General features: G+C 48.4%; 1 protein-coding gene across 2 annotated transcripts in view; it reads right to left on the bottom strand.

Moving 5' to 3' along the window:
• The window catches only part of SYTL3 (synaptotagmin-like 3), a 76,179-nt gene that overhangs the window by 32,651 nt on the left and 19,887 nt on the right, over positions 1-23,641 (bottom strand). The window contains exons 4-8 of one of the 2 annotated variants that reach the window (XM_006882763.1): positions 14,159-14,210; positions 11,359-11,425; positions 11,249-11,251; positions 7,856-7,934; positions 2,783-2,907 (exon numbers count right to left, since the gene is read on the bottom strand). In XM_006882763.1, coding sequence (XP_006882825.1) covers positions 2,783-2,907; positions 7,856-7,934; positions 11,249-11,251; positions 11,359-11,425; positions 14,159-14,210 — 326 coding nt within the window. The remainder of the gene's footprint in view (positions 1-2,782; positions 2,908-7,855; positions 7,935-11,248; positions 11,252-11,358; positions 11,426-14,158; positions 14,211-23,641) is intronic. The other variant, XM_006882764.1, reaches the window with a different exon arrangement.

Below are 23,641 nucleotides of genomic sequence, written 5' to 3'. Positions count from 1 at the left end.
GTGAATTGAAGGGAGGGGTGGGCAGAGAGAAAAGTGCAACAATCAATGACTAGAAACCCTAAGTCTCTGTAAACATTCATTAAAATTAATTTTTAAAAATAATAATAATAAATGCTACCAATTTAGACATTAATCTAAGATCATTTAGGTCATATATATAGCTGTTATTATTGCTGTTAGGTGCTTTTAAGTTTAGTAGGACTCATAGCAAGTTTATGGACAATAGACTTGAACCCTGGGCTATCCTGTGCCCTTCTCATTATTTCTGAGATATCTGAGCCCTTTGCAGCGGTCATTGTGTCAACCCATCTCACTGAGGGTCTTCCTCTCTTCCCCTGACTATCCACCTTTCCAAGCATGATGTCTGCCTCCGAGGAATAGCCCCTCCCAGCAACATTTCCAAAGTATGTGAGATGAAGCTCTGCTACCCTTGCCTCCGAGAAGCACTGCTTTGGCTGTGCTTTTCCCAAGACACGTCTGTTTTTTAGAGGCTACACAATCTCACTGTCTCTTTGCAAGGGCCTGTGAGGAGGATAAGGGAGCTCTGGTGGCTTAGAAGTAGGAAGTTGTGCTGCCAACCTAGTGGTGGCCAGTTCAAATCCACCAGATGCTCTAAGGGAGACCTGGAGCTGAGTTGGCTCTGACACAACAGCAATGGATTTGAGTTTGGGCTGTGAGGTGGGCAAAACAGTATCTGCACCTTCATTAAATGGGGGCAACTGTGAGGGTCTGAGAATGCAGGTGACACAACCCAGGTGACGTGTCACCTGAACTCTGTTTACATTGAAGTCTGCATTTGCACAACGTTTTAGGAATGGAAACTTCTTTAACAATTGATTAGCAGTATTTGCCATAAGAAACTTTTTCTCAACTGTGCAACTAAGGTTTCTCTTCTGACTTTAAGAGCTTGGAAGTGACAGAAGCAGGGCTTGAAACCACAAAAGCTTTGGTGGCCATTTCAGCAGGAGAGGATGCCAGACTCCCACCTGAGACCAGCCTGTCTGGGGAAATGTGTTGAACACTTCAGAGGAGGGCCCCAGAGAAGCAAAGAGAGTGGTCATGGCAACCCCGCCTGAGCCTGGAGGGCCACCTGCCAGACCCAGGCCACCTGAGCTGTCCCAGAACCAGCTGCTGGGAGGCCAACGTCAGCTTTCTGCACTTCCCCAGTGAGCTGCTCCAGCTGTGACTCATCCTGGCGGAAGCTCGAGAAACACCGTCCCTGAAGGTTTTACTGGGTGACCTCCCTGTGGTTTGGATGCCAGAGAACTCTCCTTGGAAGTTGCACAGGACTACGCAGCATTTTCCCCCCAGAGCTGCTACCAGGGAGCTCTGATGGCTTTGTGGTAAGGAGTTGTGTTGCTAACTCAAAGGTACACGGTTTGAGTCCACCAGCTGCTCCACAGGAGAAAGATGGGCAATCTCCTCCTGTGAAATTTCCTGTCTCTAAAAACCCACTGGTGAATCCACTGAGTCGCTTCCCATGTGACGGAACCCAACAACAGCATGGCTTCCACCAGAGACCAGGAACAGAATTTAATCAAAGATGGTTTGTCTTGAGCAAAAGTAGGAAGGCTCTTGACCCTTTGGTAGAAGTCACAGGCACAGGACACACCTTGGCAGGTCATGGTCCTGCAGCTCAGTCCTCTGTCATTTGGGGGCCACCATGGAGCCTGCCGTGAAGGCAGAGACATCCACATAATGAGGCCAAAAGCCCTCCGTGTCCTAAACCGTTTCCTGGAAACAACCTGGGAAATGACCTCTATTTTATCCTAACCTTTCCCACCAAAAAAGGCAAAACAAATCTGTCACCAGCGAGTTGATTCTCTCAGCAGACCTATGGGACAGATTTGAACTGTCCCAGGAGGTTTCTGAGGTTATAAGCTATAGGACCTGACTGCCACACTGGTTTCCTGATGAGTGACTGAAGAGTGGATTTGAACCAGTGACCCTTTGGTCAGCACACAAGTATTTAACACTATACCACCAGGACTCACTTGGTCAGGCTCCTCGAATAGACTGGCTGCCATAAAGTCAGATCCACATCACGGACACGTCGCGTGTCAGAGAAGAACTGAGCTCAGCTCAATTTTAAACAGCTGAGTGTTTGGGAGTAGATCATCAGCTCTGACCTACAAGGTCCCTCTGGGTAGATTCAAACCTCCAACCATTGGGCTAGCAGGCAGCTCATTAACAGTTTGCACTGCCTGGGGACTCCTCTCCAAATAGTGGGGAGCTTCTTAACAACGCTGACACAACTTCAAATACTGTGGACATATTACCAGGAGGGGTCAGTTCCCAGAAAAGGGTCTTGTGCTTGGAAAGCACTTTGTTGTTGTTGTTGTTGTTGTTAGTTGTCACTGAGTTGAGTACGACTCATAGTGACCCCCTGAACGACAGACCTGAACCGTGCCCTGTCCTGGGCCATCCTCACCCTCTGTGACACACTCAGGCCCACTGCAGTGCTCACCACGTCCGTCCATCTCAGTGAGGGTCTTCCTCACATTTGCTGGTGGGAAAAAAAAGAGAAAGACCCTCGAGAAGATGGAATGAATGACCCAGGGACCAACGATGAGCTCAAAGCACAGCCGAGCGAGAGGACGGGGCTGGCGCCGTAAAGGATCGCTTCTGTTGTCCACGGAGTCGCTGTGAGTGGAGCCGACTTCACAGCTCCCGACAGCAACATCACTATTTATAAATTGCTTAATGTCCTGCGCTAGAATGAAAGAGGATGTGAATCTGCAAAGTGAGTGGCAAGTAGGCAGCGTTGCTGCGAGCAGCGTACCCGGCTGGTGACGTTGATGGCCGTGTCCGACTGGCTCCTTCGCTCTGTGGAACCCCCTCGCGGCCTGTGGCCCGTGGCTAGCAGGTGCTTGTCGGCGGTCATGTCATTCTGGGACTTGGAGAGTTCTAGAAAACAAACACCAAGAGGTGACTCATGAGCACTAGTGTTTCTACCAAACTTTCGAAGCCCTACTCAGTGTGTCCCCAGGGCCCTAAACATGCAAGAGAAGACCTTAGGGGAGCCAGACACAGCAGGCCCTGTGCTGGCTTTGGGACTTGGGGATCACAGAGGCACCCCGAGAGTTTTGTGCACTGGACATGGATTCATCCCAAGGGTGAGAGAGGAGTGGATTTCCTGGGGATGAAGGTGGGGACTCTGCTAGGGGCCTGGGTTACAGGGCATCTCGGGGCGGTCCTCTGTCCCTCCAGTCACTGAGACGGCATTGTAGGAACAGTGTGGCTAATGACTCCTTCCCTGTCAGGGACACACGTCAGGTGTACGGCTGCCCAGATGTGAAGGTGACCCCCCAGCGTGTAAGCAGGCATCCTGGGGCTCCCACATAGACTCTACCCAAACCCCCTTTTCCATGGCGTCCTTAGCAAGTAGTGCCTAGGAAGATGACTTCAGACTTGTTCTTCTGCTTTCACAGAATCTGTGGCCCAGAGTAGAGATGGACGGGACACTCAGGCAGGCCCGGATCCACTCCAAGAGGGGCTCTTCTGCCAAGAACAGCTTCGTTCCCCAAGAGATGCTCATTTTCTCAGATGTGAGCCTTAGAAACCAGCCCTCAGGGAGGGATCTAACGTGAACCTCAAGGAGACCCAACCCCGGCAGCGTGGAGAGCCAGCTCCGGCCCTCTGACCACACAGGGACCCAGCTCCAGCCATGTGAAGTGCCATGTCCGGCAGCGTGGACATCCAGCTCCCATCCTCTGACCATGTGAGGACCCAGCTCCAGCCACATGAAGTCCCAGCTCCGATCCTCTGACCATGCAGCTCCAGGCACGTGAAGTCCCAGCCTCGATCCTCTGACCACATAGGGACCCAGCTCCAGCCATGCGAAGTGCCATGTCCGGTCATGGGGAGCTCCAGCTCCGGTCCTCTGACCATGTGGGGACCCAGCTCCAGCCACGTGAAGTGCCATGTCCAGCAGCGTGGACATCCAGCTCCGGTCCTCTGACCATGTGGGGACCCAGCTCCAGCCACGTGAAGTCCTAGCCCTGGCCATGGGAAGATGCATCACAGGAACGTGGGTGCCTCACACATGATACAACATGAGCCTTTCAGGACCTAACTCCAGCCAGGCGGGGCTTAATGGGAGCTGCTGATGGGTTTCCAAATTTTCTAGGAGCCATTTTGAAAAAGTACAATAAAATACATGTAATTAATTTTTAATAATCTATTTTTTAAAGTAGACTGTGAAATCTCATGAAATGCTTGATTTTTATTTTTTCCCCAATTGTCTGAAATTTCTATAACCTGCTCCATGGCTGGTGTAGAGAAAGGCCTCACACCGTTTCAACACTGCTTTTGCAACCACGGTAGGAACTCACAGGCTCACTACAGACCCAAGCACGCTGGAGGTTTGCCATAAAGGCTTGATTTTTAAAAAACAGCTTATTAAATCTTATGAAATGCTTGATCAGGAGGAATGTGGAACGGCAGAGCTCTTGGAGTTTAAACCATGCCTTGGTTTTTAAATTCGGATGGAATTTGACTGATCTGTGACCCATGGTGGACAGTGTTTGGTGGAGCTCCCCGATTAAAACAAGCTTGGAAGCAGGAGTGGCATCCACTTCCGAAATGGCTTGCCTCCAGAAACCCTATGAACCTGAAGAAATGATGAAAGTTATACAAGTGTTCTGATCTTTCATTCTTAGGGTCACTATGAGTCGCCTATGACTCAACGGGCACTTAACAACAAGAACATTTTTTAAAAAGAAGCTCTGGTGGCCTATTGGTAAGAAACTGCATTGCAATCACAAACCCCTGTGGTTCGAATCCACCCACTACCCCACAGGAGAAAGGTGGGCAATGTCCTCCTATGTGGTTTACTTCCTCGGAAAACCTGCTGGACAGTCAGGTATGGGCTGGTTCTGACGCAATGACACATTTTTTATATGTGATGTCTCATTTAAACCAATATATTAAAAACTATTCAAGTTATTATTTAAACCAATATATCTAAAATAGAGAGAGCTCTAGTGGCCTAGTTAGTAGGGAATTGAGGGGTCAGCCCAAAGGTGGCAGGTTTGAATCCCCCAGCTGCTCCACAGGAGAAAGATGAGCAATCTCCTCTCGTGATTTATAGACTCTGAAAACCCGCCAGTTGGTTCAACATGCAATTAATATAAAAAATAACTAACGAAGTATTTGATGTTTCTGCGCAGTGTCACACCTCTGAAAACTGGCGTGCATTTTTTTCTGAACCTGTCTTGTTTCTAAGGCCACACACATTTCAGGGGCCACATGTGTTGATGCCTCACTGGTCATCAAGAGGTACACGTGAACCTCGGCTGTGCACTGCCCAGAGCCAAGTCTTCAGGACATCGTCTTCTCCAGAGAAGCCTCCAGAAGAAGGCCCTTCTGCGCTCACTCTCCCACCAGGATGCCCTACCACCCTTGCTTCCTCAAGTCTCCACCTTGAAACCTGGGGTGCTTTCTAGGACGGGGAGCAGGAAAGAGACCAGCATACATCATCCTCACAGCAGACTGAATGCTAAGTGGCATCTTCACGCAGCCCTGTCCCAGGGGGCTCCTGCTGCCGCCCCAGGGAGATGGCCTTGTCTCCAGCCGTCTGTGCTGCTCCCAGCCGGGCCCCGGGCCTGCATTTGGCCCATTTCCACCCACTCATTAGGGGAAAAAGCCTCCCCAAGCGATCCAGGCTCTAACAAGCGAGCTATTATGGTGCCATTAGAGCTGAAAATGAAAATGAAAACAAAAGAAAAGAAGCCTGCCGCTCCAGTTTTCTGTTTCCTGCTTTGATGGGGGGCAGGGGTACCACGCTGAAGTCTAGAGATGTGCTGATAATCAAGGCGGGGGAGCAGGTCTGAGGGCATCCTTCAGGACGGCTTCTGAGCCCCTTGTTTGGACCAGGCCTCCCCAGCTCCGTGGTGTTCTGGGCCCTGACGATGCTGAAGTCACTTCACTCCCACCCTGGGCCTCGGGCTCCACTCCTCCTCATTCCTCCCTAAATGATGCTTTCCTGTCCATCCAGATGGGGGAACAGAGTAAAAGAACACAAAGATGGCACAGAAAAGAACTTAAAATGAGAAACAGAAGCAGCATCTCCCACCAGCCTCTAACAGGAACGTTCTGAAGTCTGCCTCTATGTCAGCTCCAGCACAGGACGACCGCTTGTGTCCGAGCAGAGCTGTGCCCAGTGCGCTTCCAGACACTGAGTTTTGTCCGCAGACTTCCTCCCAGGGGTATCTGGGTGGACTCAAACCCCCAACCTTTCTGTTAGCAGCCTAGCATCAAGCTCAGGGTCACCGCAGGACAGCATCCAGCTGCTGGGTGCGAACAAGCTTTTGCTCATGAGAAGGGCTTGTACTTTGCTGTTCTTGGTGTGTGCTGTCGAGTCGGAACCAATCCACAGCTGATCCTCCAGCGGGTTTTCAGAGGCTGTAAATCGCATGGGGGAGACTGCCGATCTTTCTCCTGATGGTGGATTTGAACTATGGGCCTTTGAGTTGGTGGTGCAGTTCCTTATCACTAGGCCACCAGAACTCCTCATTCTTAGGAGCCTAGAAAGCTGAGAGCTTCTACCCCCCACCTCAAAGCCAAGTCTTCAGTGTCCTGGGAGGTCCCTGGACAAGCGAGGGACCACGAAGGCAGGTGCCCCCAGTTCTATGGTCTCTGTCAACATCCTGTATCAGAAAGGGGATGGCTTTGTTCTCGTGAAGTCCAGCCCCAGGACAGACTGTGTTATTGCTGATGAAGATGGTGTTTTCCAGGGTCTTGAACTGACCAGTCCCACAGATGAGGTGGGTGGGTGATAGTAACCCCAGCACACACTATTGCCCTGCGAGGCTCCTAACACCTTAGAGACAGCTGTACACAGAGTGAGTGGGACAGTTCCTGCCTCTGTGTCTCTGTGGCCAAGTAACCGGAAGGGTGGGGCTAGTCCCAGGCCCTGAAGTCACCAAGGTGTGGTGGGGGTCCATGGGGACATGGCCAGGGGCTGCGGGCTGAAGGAGACGCCGAAGAGCCAATGGCCAGAGTGCAACCGTGACAGGAGTCGTGTGCAAAGCTGCAGTTCAGAGCAGGGCAGGGGGGCAGATGGAGGGCTAAAGCCCCCCATGCAGGATTGTCAACAGGGGCATGAGATGCAGCGTCCCTCCTTCTGAGAGAGGAGGGCCGTCTGCTGCCTGAAGAGCCGCACTTTGGTTTCAGTTGTCATCACGTGACCGTTTACACAGGGCTGCCAGGAATCCAGATGACACATGAGACCAAAGGACAAGATTGTCTCCAAGCTGGACAACAGCAAGACCTTAGGTGTGTGCCGGCAGCGAATCCGGGAGAGGCAGGGGCCTCTGAGCCCAAAGAGCAGCCAGTCCCTGTCCCCAGTGTCCCCAAGCTAGTCCCCGCACTCATCTCTGAGAGGCCTGGTTCTCCAGGATTCACTAAGAAAGCAGGAAAAATATATCAGAGCAGTAAGAAGACAGAGACATGGTTCTAGGCAATGCTAGTTCTGGATTGCTTCCTTCTGCAAATCGCTAATTGAAGAAGAGAAAACTACAAGGATGGGAAACTCATGCCACATGGAAAGAGGATGTTGACCACCCACATGGCCCGAAGGCTCTGGTTTGCTGTCACCACAGTCCAGACACTTTCATGCTTTGGTCCTGGGGAGATTCTCAGATGAAGTCAGTGTAAATTCAGCTCTTCCACTCGTGCAGAGCAGGGGTCTGTGAAGGCAGGACAGACCAAGCCATTGAGCAGTCACTGTGTCTGTGACAGTAGATGGCCCTGGGGTGGGACATTCCAGCCCAGGTCCCCTCTATCCCTAGGTCAGTCAACATGGATGTCCTATTTGGCTTCAGGAAAAATATACAGAGAAATATCTACTTACTTTTCATGTGGGTGGTAACAGACAGAAACAAATTTTCAACCGACTTATTAAATCCTTTAAACTGGCCAAGGTCCTGTAACTGAAACAGAGGAAAGAGTCGGTGATGTTTGCTGGCCTGTGTCCCACTGGCCTCCAGACAGCTAGCCCCAAGTTACTGCCAGTACACACAGAGCGGTGAGTGTGTGTGTACAGGTACGGTGTGTATGGGTGGGTGTGCAGCTGTGTATATACACAGATGCGAGGGGTGGATGTGTGTGCAGGTGTGTGTGGGTGTGTGTAGTCATGCACCTGCGTGCAGGTGAGTGTGCAGCTGTGGATGTGTGTGCAGTTGTAGGTGTTTGCGTGGTTGTTATATGTGCACAAGTAACTGCACAGGTGTGGGAGTGCCAACATGGATGTGGGAATGTTGCAAAGGTGGGGTGTTGGGTGCAGGTATGACTATGTTGAATGGGTATATGTGCTGTACATGTGTACAAAGGTGTGTTGGAGGTGTGGGTGTGGGTGTGGCCTGGCTGTGAATGTGTATGCAGGTGTTCAGGTGTGTGTTGTCTCTACTCAGCTTCCTTCTCTGTATTTGACGTCTTCACTGAATAGAAGGACTTCATCAATGAGCTGTTGACAAGATAACAACCACCTCTAGAAATAATAGCTGATGGTTTATTCAAGATTGTATCCAAGTAAATTACTGCTTGCTTAACCTCCTTTCTCTATAGTTCCAGCCCAATGGAAAGCAGAGGGGCCACCCACATGGATGGAATGAATGCATGCGACACAGAGACCCAGAGTGGACGGGAAGTGTGGTAGCCAGACTGAAGCCACACAGCCTGACCTCCTGAGATAGAAGAAAAAGGAAAGAAAACAACTGAAAGGATAGAATTTTCCTCCACAAATGTCCCATCCAACCATCTAACCACCCAAGCATCTATTCATCCATCTGATCATCATCCATCCATCCATCCATCCATCCATCCATCCATCCATCCATCCAGTCACCCAGTCATCCATCCAACCAACCATCCATCCATCCATCCATCCATCCATCCATCCATCCATCCATCCACTCATCTACCATCTCATTCACTCACATTCAACCACCCATCCATCCACTTACTCACTTATCCATCAGTCCATCCATCCGTCCATCCATCCATCCATCCATCCATCCATCCACTCATCTATCATCTCGTTCACTCACATTCAACCACCCATCCATCCACTTACTCACTTATCCATCAGTCCATCCATCCATCCATCCATCCATCCATCCATCCAACCATCCAACCATCCAGTCACCCAGTCATCCATCCAACCATCCACTAATTAATTCAACCATTCATCCGTCCATCCATCCATCTATCCATCCATCCATCCATCCATCCATCCATCCATCTACTCATCTACCATCTCATTCACTCACATTCAACCACCCATCCATCCACTTACTCACTTATCCATCAGTCCATCCATCCATCCATCCATCCATCCATCCATCCATCCAACCATCCAACCATCCAACCATCCAGTCACCCAGTCATCCATCCAACCATCCACTAATTAATTCAACCATTCATCCGTCCATCCATCCATCTATCCATCCATCCATCCAACCATCCAACCATCCAACCATCCACTAATTAATTTAACCATTCATCCAATCATCCATCCATCCATCCATCCATCCACTCATCTATCATCTCATTCACTCACATTCAACCACCCATCCATCCACTTACTCACTTATCCATCAGTCCATCCATCCATCCATCCATCCATCCATCCATCCAGTCACCCAGTCATCCATCCAACCATCCACTAATTAATTCAACCATTCATCCGTCCATCCATCCATCTATCCATCCATCCACTCATCTATCATCTCATTCACTCACATTCAACCACCCATCCATCCACTTACTTATCCATCAGTCCATCTATCCATCCATCCATCCATCCATTCATCCATTAATCCATTCAGCCATCTATGCAGTCGTCCATTCATTATCCAACTATTAACAATCCATCTACATTTTCACTCATCAGTCCAACCATCTATCCACCATCCAACCATCAATTATCCACTTATCTATCAATCTACTCACTCATTCATTCATTCAGCTAGCCAGCCAGCCATCTGATCCATCTGATCATCTATCTATCTATCTATCCACCAACTCATTCATCCAGCCAACCATCTAGCTATACATACAAACAACAATCTATCCATTCATTTTTCACCCAACCATCAACCATCCATATATCCATCCATCTACCCATTCACCAATCCATAGAATCACCCATCCACTCACTCACTTATTCATTCATCCATCCTTTCATACTCTCACCCAGCCACTCACTGATTTCTCAATTCATCTTTCCATTCAATCATCTATCCACATATACAGATGGGTCTATACAGATGGGTCCATCCATTCAACCATCCACCCATCCCCAAATAAATCTGCCGCCATCACACAGGTGCTGGAACGCAGATGTGACTAAACACCTTTGCAGAATGTCAATCTCAAAATTTAAGTCTTGCTCACACTCATGTGGTGGGTCTCGTGGACTTCGGATGATAATACTGATACTACTGCACCCGCATGCTCTCATGGCATGCTTCATCTCAAAGCACCAGCAGAAGCATCAGCTCTTTTCTTTCTCACAGCAGCCCCGAAGGGATCCAGATAAAAATTCTTCCATTTCTCAGGTGGGAAACCTAGTGTCTTATTCATCTAGTGCTGCTATGACAGAAACTCCACAGGTGGGTGAGCCGTAAGAAGCAGAAATGTCTTTGCTCACAATGCTGAAGGCTGTCTAGAAGCCTGAATCCAAGGCTCTCTCTCTGTCAGCACTGCTGGGGGCTGGTGGTGTCTTTGTTCTCTGGCTCCTTGGAGACCTCCATTGGCATCTCTCTACACCCACCCCACCCCTGCTTTGCTTGTTTAATCTCTTTCATATTTCGTAAGAAATTGGCTCAAGACACGCTCTACACTAATCTTGCCTTGTTGACAGAACAGATAACAGACTAGCAAGATATATTGAGGAGGGCACCATCCAATCCATGACAACCAGGCAACTCCAAGATCATAGCTGTCGACACACTGGCCCTGGTCCAATTTACACTCAAAGATGGACGCACATACTTGCACACTCACTCTCAATCCATGTCTTAGACCCAAGCACACACCAGCCACCCCCTATCCCACGCTCACATCACAAGAGCAGAGAAGAGAACAGCCAGTGTAAGCAGAGGGATGCACTGGTCATGGGCACAGGAAGGCTGCCGGCACATGGTGCCCCAGCCCTGCCTGGCAGAGAAACATACGCCCACTTGGGACAGCCCAGAGCTCCAACCTCTACTTGGAGGCCTTCCTTCTCCTCCTTGTTCAGGACCCTCTTCAGACCAAGCTGGCCCATCTGCTCTGTCCAGCCCCTCCAAGCCCCTGCCTCCCTCTATCTCTGCCCCTTCCCAGGGAAAACCTGGCATCACACAGACCCCTTACCCCCGATTGGCTGCCACACTGGTTTTCGCTTTGGGGAGGCGGCGTAGGGGGCACCACGGAAATTTTGCTGCCAAGAGAAAACACAGAAATAAGTAGCAGGTTGTGGACTAGGCAGGTGATGGCGTCACAAGAGCACAGGATGCCTCATCACCCTACCCTCTGCTTCTCATTTATTTGTCACTTTCTCTTTTTCTAGAAGACAATTTCCTGTCTGCCCCTCCATCAAACCATCATTTCTGGCCTCTTGGTGCAGAACAGAGTGAACACACTTGATGCCTGGGCATCTCATTCCTTCTATTCTCACATACCCGGGGGCTCACAGCCGGGATGCCAGCCCCACAAGCCCTTGCTCCCATCTGACCACACGTGTTCTGTCTGTGGACACCGCATCAGCCATGGGAAAAGCATTTGGGAAGTAAACATCACCTCGGAGAAGGATCCGAGGCTTGTGCTAAAAGATGTCACCAAAACAAAAATCCCACTCTCGGTGAGTTGATTGTGACTGACAGTGGCCCAGGGGTCTGAAGCTGCAAATCTTTATGTGATGAGACCAGCCAGCTTTCTCCCTCAGAGCTGCTAATAGACTCAAACCATGGACCTTTGTGTCAGGAGCTTAAGACATTGTGAATTAAGCCACCAGAGTTCCTTTGTCATTGCGTCAGAACCGTCTCATAGCTGAACATTTTCGGGTTTGGGGGACTCGCGGGAAGAGACTGCCTGCCTTCCTCCCTCAGAGCTACTGGTGGATTCGAACCACCAAAGAGGCAGCCTCTGGTCTAGCGGAGCATTTCCTTAGGGATGGGGCCACCAAAGAACAAAAATGCCAAAACCTGCACGCTGGGCCTAGCCCTGGTTCTGGGGGCATCGCTGGGATGGGCGGGGGGAGGCTTGCAGTCGGGTTTTACAGAGGTCAGTCCGAGGGGTGTGGGCCAAGGTGGCATCCACAAGGCTGAGAGTTTTGAACTGGCTCGGAGAAGCTGCTGTCTCTAAGGCCATTCTCCACTTCGGCTGATGTTTATGCCCGTCTGTGTGGGTGCCAGGTACCAGCCAGGGTGCTGCAGGTGGCAGGCGTGATTCAGAGGGGGAGTTGCTGGATTCAGAATCTGCACACTGTGCTGTCAGAAGTCACACCCCGCGTCCTCACAGCACGTCGAGAGTGTGAGAAACGAAGGAGAACGTTGGCTTGTTAAAGATACGCTGCCCACACTCACCCAGATCCCAGTAAAAGGGAAGGAGAGCTCCCTCATTTGGCAAATTGAACTGCTCGGCTTTAGGCTCTGACAGGGAGCTCAGCTTTAAACTGTTCCACGGAAGCCCCTCCGGAGCCGGGAGAATGTGGTTTTTATTATCATTTACTAAATCTACTTTCGGGTTATTGTGAATAAATAAAAATCACCTCTTTTATTATCCTAGTTTATTTACAAAATTTGAACACATTGTTTTTCAGATCAGATTCTTCCAATTTCCCTCACTCCCCCCTCAAATTATACAACCCCATGTTTAATCCCCCCTCCTCACGTACATCCTCACCCCCCTGCTTCCACCCTCCCCCTTGGATCCTCATACTCATTCCACAATAATGGTTTTATACAGTATTTGTCCTTGTGGGACTGAGTTAGTTCACTTAGTATAATGCTCTCCAGTTCCTCCGAGCTAGCTAATAATTTACAAAATCATTGCTCCTGCGTGGTACCTATTGTATTCCATTGTATGAATGTAACATAATTTCTCAATCCATTCGACTGTGGTTGGACATCTGAGCTGTCTCCATGTTCTTGCGATGGTGAATAATGCAGCTATGAGCATTTGTGTACAAGTGTCCATTTAGGCCTCAGTTCTCATATTCTCAGGGTATATTCCAAGCAGTGGATTAGCTGGGTCATATGGAATTTCTATGTTCAGCTTTTTTAGTAAGCGCCAAACTGCCTTCCAGAGTGGTTGTATAATTTTATAATCCCAGCAACATTATATAAGAGTTCCTATCTCTCCACGTCCTCTCCAACATTTATTACTTGCTGTCCTGTTAAACTTTGCCACTGTTACTGGAGTGAGATGGTACCTCATTGGAGTTTTGATTTGCATCTCTCTTACTGCTAGTGATTTGGAGCATTTCTTCATGTGTCTGTTTTCCATTCTAATATCTTCCTCTGTGAAAAATTCTTTCCATGTCTTTTTGCCCATTTTGTAATTGTCTTATAAATCTCTTTCTTGTGGAGGCCCAGGAGTATTCTGTAAACTTTCATTATGAGACTCTTTTCTGAGATGGTATTACCAGATGTTTGCTCCCAGTCAGTAGGATTTCTTTTCACCCTGTTGGAAAATCACCTTTATTTTTTAACTGCTGCGCTATTTTGTCTCATACACTGTGGACATGATGTCAGGAGGGGTCAGTCCTTTGAAAAAGACATGATGCTGGGCAAAGTAGCAGGTCAGGAAAAGAGAAAGACCATCAACAAGACAGACTGACAGATGCAGGGCCAGCAACACTGGGCCCCAGTGAATCACAGCTAGTGAGCATTGCCCAGGGCAAGGTTAGAGCCACTGTCCATAGGGTCACTCTGAGTCATAGTCAACTTGTTGGAACCTAGCAACAACCATAACCACAACAAGCTTCTTTCTAGATGGATTTCTAGAAGACTCTGACCCATTTCCTGCTGAGTCCTTTCCAAACATGTGATCTTTCTTATTTTTTTTTTACATTATATTTCAAAGCAATGGCATTTGAAAGTCAAGGCACCTTCAGGCAGGACAGGCTGTGCCCTGCCCCCGCCCCAGGGTGGCCAGTCCCCTGAGCACTCACCTCAGTGTCCGATAAGACTGCAAGAGCTTTGCCCCCGCGGTCTCTGGTTTGCCTGCAAGAGACAGAGAGATTAGCAGGGGCCACCATCCACCACATGAACACAGACAAGTGGCAGGGCTCAGCTGGGTCTCCTCTTCTGAGGCCATTTCCCACCTTAAGAAGAAAAAAACCCAAGGATCAATGGGAATTCATTTTATAAAACACGGTGTATGGGAAAGATATTATGAAACACAATGTGAGTAGAGGAATGAAGGAAATTATATGTGTGTGTGTGTGTGTGTGTGTTGTTGTTGTTACGTGCCGTTGAGTTGCCTGCAACTCATAGCGACCCTATGTACAACAGCCCTAAACCCTGCCCTGTCCTGTACCAATCACACTGCCTCCAGCACATCTACCCCATTTCCCCAGTCACTGAGTCAATTCATCTCATCGAGGGTCTTCTCTCCTGCGCTGTCCCTCCACCCTCCCAAGCATGACGTCCCTCTCCAGGGACTGGTCCCTCCTTGCAACATGTCCAAAGTATGTCAGATGAAGCTTCTGAATCCTTGCCTCCAAGGAGCAGCCTGGTTTCACCCTCTCCAGGACAAACCTGTTCATTTTCTTAGCAGTCCATGATATATTCAATACTCTTCTCCAACACCACAGCTCTGTGTGTGTGTACATATATAAAGCACAATGTGTACAAATTTTCTATGCAAATCAACATAACATAAGAATAATTTAAAATAAAAAACCCCAACCGGGTGTGTTGAGAGATGGCTGTGTTCTGCAGGCAGAAAATGCTGATAGTTATCCAACTCCAATTTTATAAAAAAAAATTACTGAATTATACAGCTGGGGGGGAAGTATTCTAATTTGAAAATATTTTGTATTGAAATCAAGGTGAGTTTGATGAAATGGGGGTGTATTTGATTAAATAGAAGTATATTTGATGAAATAGAGGTGTGTTTGATGAAAGAGAGGTGTGTTTAGCTCTGCTAAAGCTGTCCTTTTTTTTTTTTAAATGGTTGAGAATGATCTCTTGTATGAGAGTGTGAGTCCGGGCCTTGATTTCCTAAATCTAGTGAAATTTCCCGAGTTTCCCAGCTCCCATTTGTCCTTTGGAAACATTTAGTCATTAATCAGATATATTCTTCTAAGTGGCCCTTGTTATGGGGATTAAATTAATCTTTGAAAAAATGTAATCTACTTACTTCTAGCCACAGAGGCTAAGCAGTTCCTAAGTCCAACAAGGGCTGACAGAGCACTCTTTTTGTTTCTGGAAGAGGGGATTTAGGACATCATGCTTGGGAAGGCGGAGGGTCCGGTCCGTCAAAGAGGGGAAGACCCTCGATGAGATGGATTGCACATAGTGACCACAGAAATGGGATTAATGTGTCAGGGACGATGAGGACAGCACCGGATAGAACAGGGTTCAGATCTGTTGTTCACAGGGTCACTGTGGGTCGTACTCTCCTCAATGTCATCGAACAACAACAATAACAAGACCATGGAACTCCAAGTCTCTGTGCCCCTAGTTCTGTGAACAAGTAAGCATTTTGGACCAAGGGAGCGTCTCTCAGAGGTCCCCAGAGCCCCACTGTGGATAACCCCAGGACAGCACGATAGGCATCTGTGGGGAGAGAGCGGTTCCAGTCCATCCCACAGACCTGGGAAGACAAGGAGGGCAGGGAGGCCTCAGTGAAAGGGCAGGTGATGTTCAAGGACAAGTCCATCCCAGTCTTAAAGCAGAATGTCATTATCCAGGGACACTGGGCAGTGTACCTGGCCCTTTGAACCCACTTTTGTATCTACCTGTGTGCAAGAGTTTTTCTGGAGTTCATAATGATGTTTGCCAGAGTCCTTAAAGTCTATGACACTCACTCCCCCAAATATACACAGAGAGAAAGAGACAGAAAGATTGATTGAAAATGCTTCTCTGCCCAGAGATAAAAAGGCGGGGAAAGGCCCTACCCTGAGCTGTTGCGGCACCAGAGGAACTGGTCGGACTTGCTCGGGAAGGATAAAGCCCTGGGAGAGCAGAGGCACCTTAAAGAGAACGTCCAGGACACAGAGGAAGGACATGAGAGGCAGCTGGCCAGAGTGTGGGCCACGGCTCACCGCCACAGGGGAGGAAAAACATGGAGGGAGGGCAAGATGGTGGGTGCGAGAAACACATGAGGGCCGAGGAAGAAGAGAAACAGGGGAGGGGACAGAGGAAGAGTGCGGGGCTACAGAGATGGACTGGTGAGCACCGGGTTCTGACCATCTGTGGGGGTGCCTTTGACAGGCTCCCCACCTGGCCACCCCTCCCCAGTGCCTCTTCAACCCCCTACTCCCTGGATCATTACCAACGCTTCCCAGGCGGCCCACTCTGCCCTCCACCACATAAAGCCCTCTGTGGCTCCCTATGGCTCTGCCTAAAGTCAAGCCTGAGGTGGCTCCAGGGTTCTGCCTGGCAAAGCTCCTGCTTTTTGGCCCGCTGGCCCTGCTCGCCTGCCCACTCTCCCTGGTCCAGTCTCTCTGGACATCGCCACACCCACACTCAGCCCTCATTAGGGAGCCGCCCAAGCCATTTGCCATTCGCAAACATTTCCACTCCCTCAGCCCTAGCCACCCAGGCCTCGCCCCAGTGCCAGCCACGACAGCTCTCCGCTGCCCTCTGCTGACAGCCAGAACACTGGACGCAGACCAAGCAGACACATGGCCTTCCAGAGGGTTCCATCTCCTAAAAGCCCCTCGTGGTGCAGAGCTGAACTGCTCCCTGTGGTTTCTCTGCTTTCCTCTTTACAGAAGAGGATCGCCAGACCTTTCTTCCTCAGTGCCACTGGACGGCTCAAAAATGCCAACCTTATAGTGCAATAATGAATGAATGAAAACCCAAAATCTCTGTAAATGTTCATTAAAATTAATAAAATTTAATAATTAAAAAAAATGCCAACCTTGTAGTTGATGGATAAGGGCAAACCTCATCGCTCTGGGCTCTTAATTCAGGGGGCCAAATAGACATGTGTTAGGCTTTGCTACTGTGCTCTGTCAGCTCACGTCAGCCCTCATGAAAGCAGCCCCCCATTTTTTTTTTAAAATGCCTTCTTTGCCATAAGATAGCTGTCAGCTCCTGGAGCTAAAGAGAAGCTCTTTCCACCTGAAACGTCTATATTCCCTAAAGAAAATTCAATACCTCTTATGGTCTAGCTGCAAGAGATTACCCCAGTGAACCCCTCTCCACTCTGATCACACGAACATTCAGCAGGACAGGGAGGGCTTTACAGCGACTGTGAGTGGGCACGTGTACTCGTCATCACCACTCATGAGAAAGTAGCCGCTTTTAATTATAACCAAGGTGCGTCTGGCACAGGCCGTGGTCTTCGCAGTCACTTGTATGCGTCAGAGAGTTGGACAATGACTAGGGAGGATAGAAGGAGAATTGATGCCTTTGAGAAAAGTATTGATGCCTTGGAGAAGAGTATTAAATATACCATGGACCGATAAGAAAATCAACAGGTTCTTCCTGGAGAGGGTTAAACCAGGCTGCTCCTTGGAGGCAAGGATTCTGAGGCTTCATCTGACACATTTTGGACATGTTGCATGGAGGAACCAGTCCCTGGAGAGGGATGTCATGCTTGGGAGGGTAGAGGGACAACACAGGCGGGGAAGGCCCTCTGGGAAATGGATTGATTCAGTAACTGGGGTAATCAGGATAGGTGTGTTGGAGACGGTGAGATTGGCACAGGATAGAGCAGGGTTTAGGGCTGTTGTACATAGGGTCGCTATGAGTCACAAGCAACTCAACAGCACATAACAACATAACAACAACATCCTTGAGCTGACAACACACAGTGGTCCTGTTTGTATCAGAGTGGGACTATGTAGGTGTTCAGTCTGCGTTTTCAGTTGGGTCGCCAGAGCTTTCTTCAGAGACACTTCTGGCCAGACTTGAACCTCTAGACCCTCATTCAGCAGCTAATCGTGCAGATAAGCCCCTGCTGTCAAATGGATTCTGACTCATCAAGCTTCTTGTTGTCGTGCGCTATGGAGTTGGAATCGACCCATAGCTGACCCTCCAGCGGGTTTGCAGAGGCAGGAAATCACACAAGAGGAGATTGCCCATGCTTCTTCCACAGAGCAGCTGGTGGGTTTGAACTGTGTGCCTGCAGGTTGGCAGTTTAGCTTCTTACCACCTAGGCCACCAGAGTCAGTAATTCTATGAGAGGAAAGTGCTCACCTTTCTCCCGCAGAGCAGCTAGTGGATTTGAACAGCTGGCCTTTAGGTTAGCATCACAGCATGCATTGCACGAGCTACCAGAGTTCCCTCTGAATCACCAGGAACCCCAAGAGTGACAGCTGAGGTTCAGGGACAGTGTGCAAGGGACACAGAGCCACCTAGTGTACAAATGGCTAGGCTGGACAGTGCAGGACGTGGTCAGGGCCACGTGGTCAGGGTCATATGGTCAGGGCCACACGGTCAGGGCTACTTGTGGAGGTGACAGGCGTCTGCTCTTCTCTCTGCTTTTGCTGTGCTTGGAATTTTTCATAAAAAAGTTAGGGGGAAAACCAGCCCCTTATTAACTAGGCACAAAGCCCAAGTGAATAAAGAGGGTGCCTTTGAATTACGATGCTGGCAAAGATCAGAGACTCCCCGTGGAACACAGAGAAACCTGTCAGGGACCAAGTGTGGCCAATGTGCTCCTGAGAGACACCAGTGGGGAGACTCTCTCACGTGGTTTTGGCCTCTTCTCTGGAGGGCCAGTCCCTGGAGGACAGCATGCTCTTCAAGTAGAAGGTCAGTGAGAAGAGGACCAGCACAGTGACCCAGCAATGGACTCGGGCACAGCAGCAAGTGTAAGGCTGGTTCAGGACCAGGCTGGGCCCTGTTCTGTGACAGCTGTCGGAGCCAACTCTCTGGCACCTAACAGCAGCCCCTAACAGCTCTGTAAGAGTTGTCAATTTTATAAATGTTTCATGTGTATCCTGCCTCACGTGAAACAAAAATAAATTGTGTTCTTTCATCTGGGGGTGGTCAGGACCCTGAGGGAGAGAGGTCAGTGCAGTGTGTGTGGGATAGGAAGCCCCAGTGCACCCCCTGGAGTCCGAGGCTGGGAGGGCCGAGACATCCCTATCCCAGCTCAGGCTCTGTCCACTGTGTGCCAGCCTCCCTTCCCCAGAATGGCAGGAGATCCTGTCCTCTCTACTTGAATGTGATTGCCATCTGAGGGAAGAATCCAGGGCATCTGGAAAGTGAATGGTTGCCCCTTCAGATGTGGCTCTTGTGAAGTATTCAACCTGCCCAGCTGTAAGAGGCAGTCCTGGGTCTCCGCCCTGCAGCCAGAGGGTTCTTAAGTCTAAAAGAAGGTGACCTTAGACAGGAAACTGAGAATGGGGAGTAAATATGAGAAGATCACAACATATTCTAGGACATTTTTTCCTTTGTTGTTGTTACTGTTGTTGTTATGTGCTGTCAAGTCGCCTGCGACCCTATGTACAACAGCCCTAAACTGTGCCCTATCCTGTGCCAATCTCACTGTCTCCGACAAACCTACCCCCATTATCCCAGTCACTGAATCAATGTACCTCATAGATTGTCTTCCCCTTCTGCGCCGTCCCTCCACCCTCCCAAGCATGATGCCCCTCTCCAAGGATTGGCCCCTCCTTGCAACATGTCCAGAATATGTCAGACAAAGCTTCAGAATCCTTGCCTCCAAGGAGCAGCCTAGTTTAACCCTCTCTAGGATGAACCTGTCCATTTTCTTAGCAGTCCATGGTATATCCAATACTCTTCTCCAAGGCATAAATACTCTTCTCAAAGGCATCAATTCTCTTTTTATTCCCCCTAGTCATTGTCCAGATCTCTGATGCATAGCAAGTAATTGTACAGACCATGGCCTGTGTCAGGTGCACCTAAGTCTCCAGAGTGACATCATTGCTCTTCAGTTCTCTAGAGAGGTCCCTAACAGCAGGCTTTCCCATCGCAATATGTCTTTCAATTTCCTGGCTGCTAGTGCCAAAAGTGTTGACTGTGGATCCAAGCAAACGAAAGCTGTGAACAATCTCAATCTCTTCAGCATCCATCGTGATGCTGCCGACTGGTCCAGTGATGAGAATCTGTTTTCTTGACATTGAGCCTCAATTCGTATTGAAGGCTGCAGCCCTGACCTTCTGCAGCAAGTGCTTCAGGTCTTCCTCAGTTTCACCAAGCAGAATTGTGCCATCTGCATAATGCAGATTGTTGATGAATCTTCCTCCAATCCTGATGCCACACTTCTCCTCATAGAGCCCAGCCTCCTGGATAATCTGTTGTGCATATTGATTGAAAAGGTATGGAGACAGGACACATCCCTGGCGTACACCCTTCCCAATTTTGAACCATGCAGTGTTTTCTTGCTCTGTTCTGATGACTGCCTCCTGATGCAAGTATAGGTTTCACATTAGCACGATCAAGTGTTCTGGGATTCTCATTCTTCTCAATCAGCCACAGTTTGGGTGTTTTTTTTTTCTTTACAAGGGAAAATAAGATACCTAGAACACTATGTCTTATGAGAAGTTCCACCAGGATGCTCCTTAGAAGCAAGAATGGAAAGGCTTCACCTCACACACTTTGGGCATGTTATCAGGAAGGGCCGGACCCTGGAGAAAGGCGTCACGCTTGGAAAAGGAGCTGTTGCTGTTGGCTGCTGTTGAACAACAGACAGGAACCCTGGCACATCCCATGCCATCTGCACCATGCCTGACACATTTGAGCCCATAGCTGCAGTCACTGTGTCAATCCATGTGGTTGAGGTCTTCCTCTCATCCATCATCCATCTACCCTTCCAAGCATGATGTCCTTCTCCGAGGACTGGTCCCTCCCTCCTGGCCTAACCCTCTCCATGACAGACCTATTTGTTTCTTGGCAGTCATGATATGTTCAAGACTCTTCTCCAGCTCCACAACTCAAAGGCATCCATTCTTCTTCTGTCACCTCTGTCATCTTCTTATAACATCTTCTGTCATAGTCATTGTCCAAATCTCTGATGCACAGCAAGTAATTGCACAGATCATGGCCTGGATTAGGGGCACCTTAATCTCTTGAGTGGCATCATTGCTCCTCTGCATGCTGGAGAAGTCCCTGACCGCAGACTTCCCTAATGCAATTTGTATTTTGAATTCCTGACTGCTGGTGCCAAGAGTGTTGATTGTGTAGTCAAACAAGCTGAAATTGCTAACCCCAAACTCTTCTCCATCCATCATGGTGCTATCAATTGGCCCAGTGGTGAGAATCTTCATCTTCTTGATGTTGAGCTTCAGTCCAAATTGAAGACTACAGATCTTGACCTTCTGCAGTAATTACCTTAGATCCTCCTTATTTTCAGCAAACAAGGTTGTATAATCTGCATAAAGTAGGTTGTTGATGAGTTTTCCTCTAATCATGATGTCACATTCCTCCTCATAAAGTCCAGCCTCCTGAATGATCTGTTCCACACACAGATTGAAAAGGTATGGACACAATGCACATCCCTCCCTTTAGAGTAGTGAGAGAAGATCTTCACCCTGAAACCCACAGCATCCCTTTTCAGCAGGAAATAGCTAAGAGAATACGCCATCCCCTTTTCCTTATGACTCAGGGTGAAGTCTCTCTCAGGGAGGAGTGATAGGGAATGGCAAAGGACACACTGACAAAGAAGATTAATCAGAACTGGCTTTGACAAGCACTGTGGCATTTGGACAAGAACAAACTGGGAGGAGGGTAGAGAGAATAGTGCAACAATGAATGAGTGGAAGCCCAAAATCTCTGTAAATGTTTATGAAAATTAATAAAATATAATTATAGGGAAAAAAAAACAATGCACATCCCTAATTTTCAATCATGCAGTGTTTCATTGCTCTGTTCTGACGACTGACTGCCCCAGGGTTCTAGTATAGATTTCACAAGGGCACAATCAAGTTCTCTGGGCTTCCCATTTTTCTCAAAGTGCTTAATCATTTGCACCACTCAGGAACCACAGGCAGAGGGTGGTAGAGAGCTGAGTGGACAAAAGCAGGAGGTGGTGGAAGGGGTTGCTCCTTCCTGCTTGATGGCCTTGCCCCTCAGCAGCCACCACCTGTGTGGATCCAAGCTCTCTCTGTGCTTTCCCGTCCTTTTGCAGTGAGTATCATCGAAGAAGCACAGTGGGGCAGTTCTGCTCTGTCACGTGGGGCCTAATCAGGGTGTTGGAATCAACTTGTTGAGATGTAAGCAAAATCCACAAATTCCCTAAAATAAATTCTTTTTTGTTAAAGTCACGTGGTTTCTGCGATATGGAATGGAACCTGTAGCAAAGCCTCTTTTAAGCATTAAAAAGAAAGATGTCCCCCCAAAAAAAACCAAAAAAAAGAAAGATGTCCCTTGGAAGACTTAGGGGTGCACTTTATACCAAGCGCCTCATATGCCTACAATGAACTAGGAAGAGGGAAGAGTTGATTCATCTGAATTATGGGACTGGCCAAGAAAACTGACGATGGGCTGCAAGAGAAGAAACAAGCCTTAGAGGTGAGTTCAGGTTGCCTTAAAAGTGAGGGCAACTTGACAACCAGAACAAGATAAAATAGATGAATGGGACTTTCTAAGAATCAAAACCCTATGCGCATCCAAAAACTCTCCAGCAGGGTATAAAGGGAAGCCACAGCCTGGGGGGAAAATTGGTAATGATATGTCGGATAAGGGACTTATATCTAGAATTTATAGAATACTCGAGTACCACAACAAGATAAAGGTAAACAACCCAATTGAAAAATGGGCACAGGATATGAACAGACACTTCACCAAAGAAGACATTTAGATGGCAAACAAATACATAAAGAAATACTCTAAATCCCTACCTCTAAGAGAGATGCAAATCAAAACAACTATAAGGCATCATCTCACCCCAGTAAGAATGACAAAATTTAACAGAACGGTAAACAACATATGTTGGTGAGGTTGTGGAGAAACTGGAACCGTTATTCACTGCTGGTGGGAGTGTAAAATGGTATAACCACTGTGGAAGACAGTATGACGCTTTCTCAAAAAGTTGCAAATAGACATACCATTTGACTCAGCAATTCCACTTCTAAGAATATACCCCAAAGAGGCCATAACTGCCACCCAAGCAGATATATGCACACCATGTCTATCTCAGCTTTGTTCACAATAGCAAAGAGTTGGAAACAACCTAAGTGCCCATCAACAAATGACTGCATAGAGAGGCTGTGGTATATTCACACAATGAAATACTACGAGGCATTGAAAAACAAAGAGCTCATGAAATATAATTCAAAATGGATGATTCTGGAGGACATTATGCTGAGTGAAATATCTCAGTCACAAAAGGACAAATACTGCATAGTGCCACTGTTATAAAACAGGACTGACATCGGGGTTCGGGGGAGACTGAGAAAGATGGGATAAATAATATATACTGCATTGAAACAGATGAGGGAGAGAACTGTTTAAAGAGCTATATGATTGTGTATTTTTGACAGGAGTCCAGAAGGAAGGCTGCATAGTGG

The sequence above is a fragment of the Elephantulus edwardii genome, unplaced genomic scaffold, assembly GCF_000299155.1.
Source record: "Elephantulus edwardii isolate Elephantulus edwardi_28Jun2011 unplaced genomic scaffold, EleEdw1.0 scaffold00024, whole genome shotgun sequence".
Classification (NCBI taxonomy): Eukaryota; Metazoa; Chordata; class Mammalia; order Macroscelidea; family Macroscelididae; genus Elephantulus; species Elephantulus edwardii.
The sequence above is the reverse complement of the archived record's forward strand: the minus strand, read 5'-3'. Positions and strand labels throughout refer to the sequence as shown.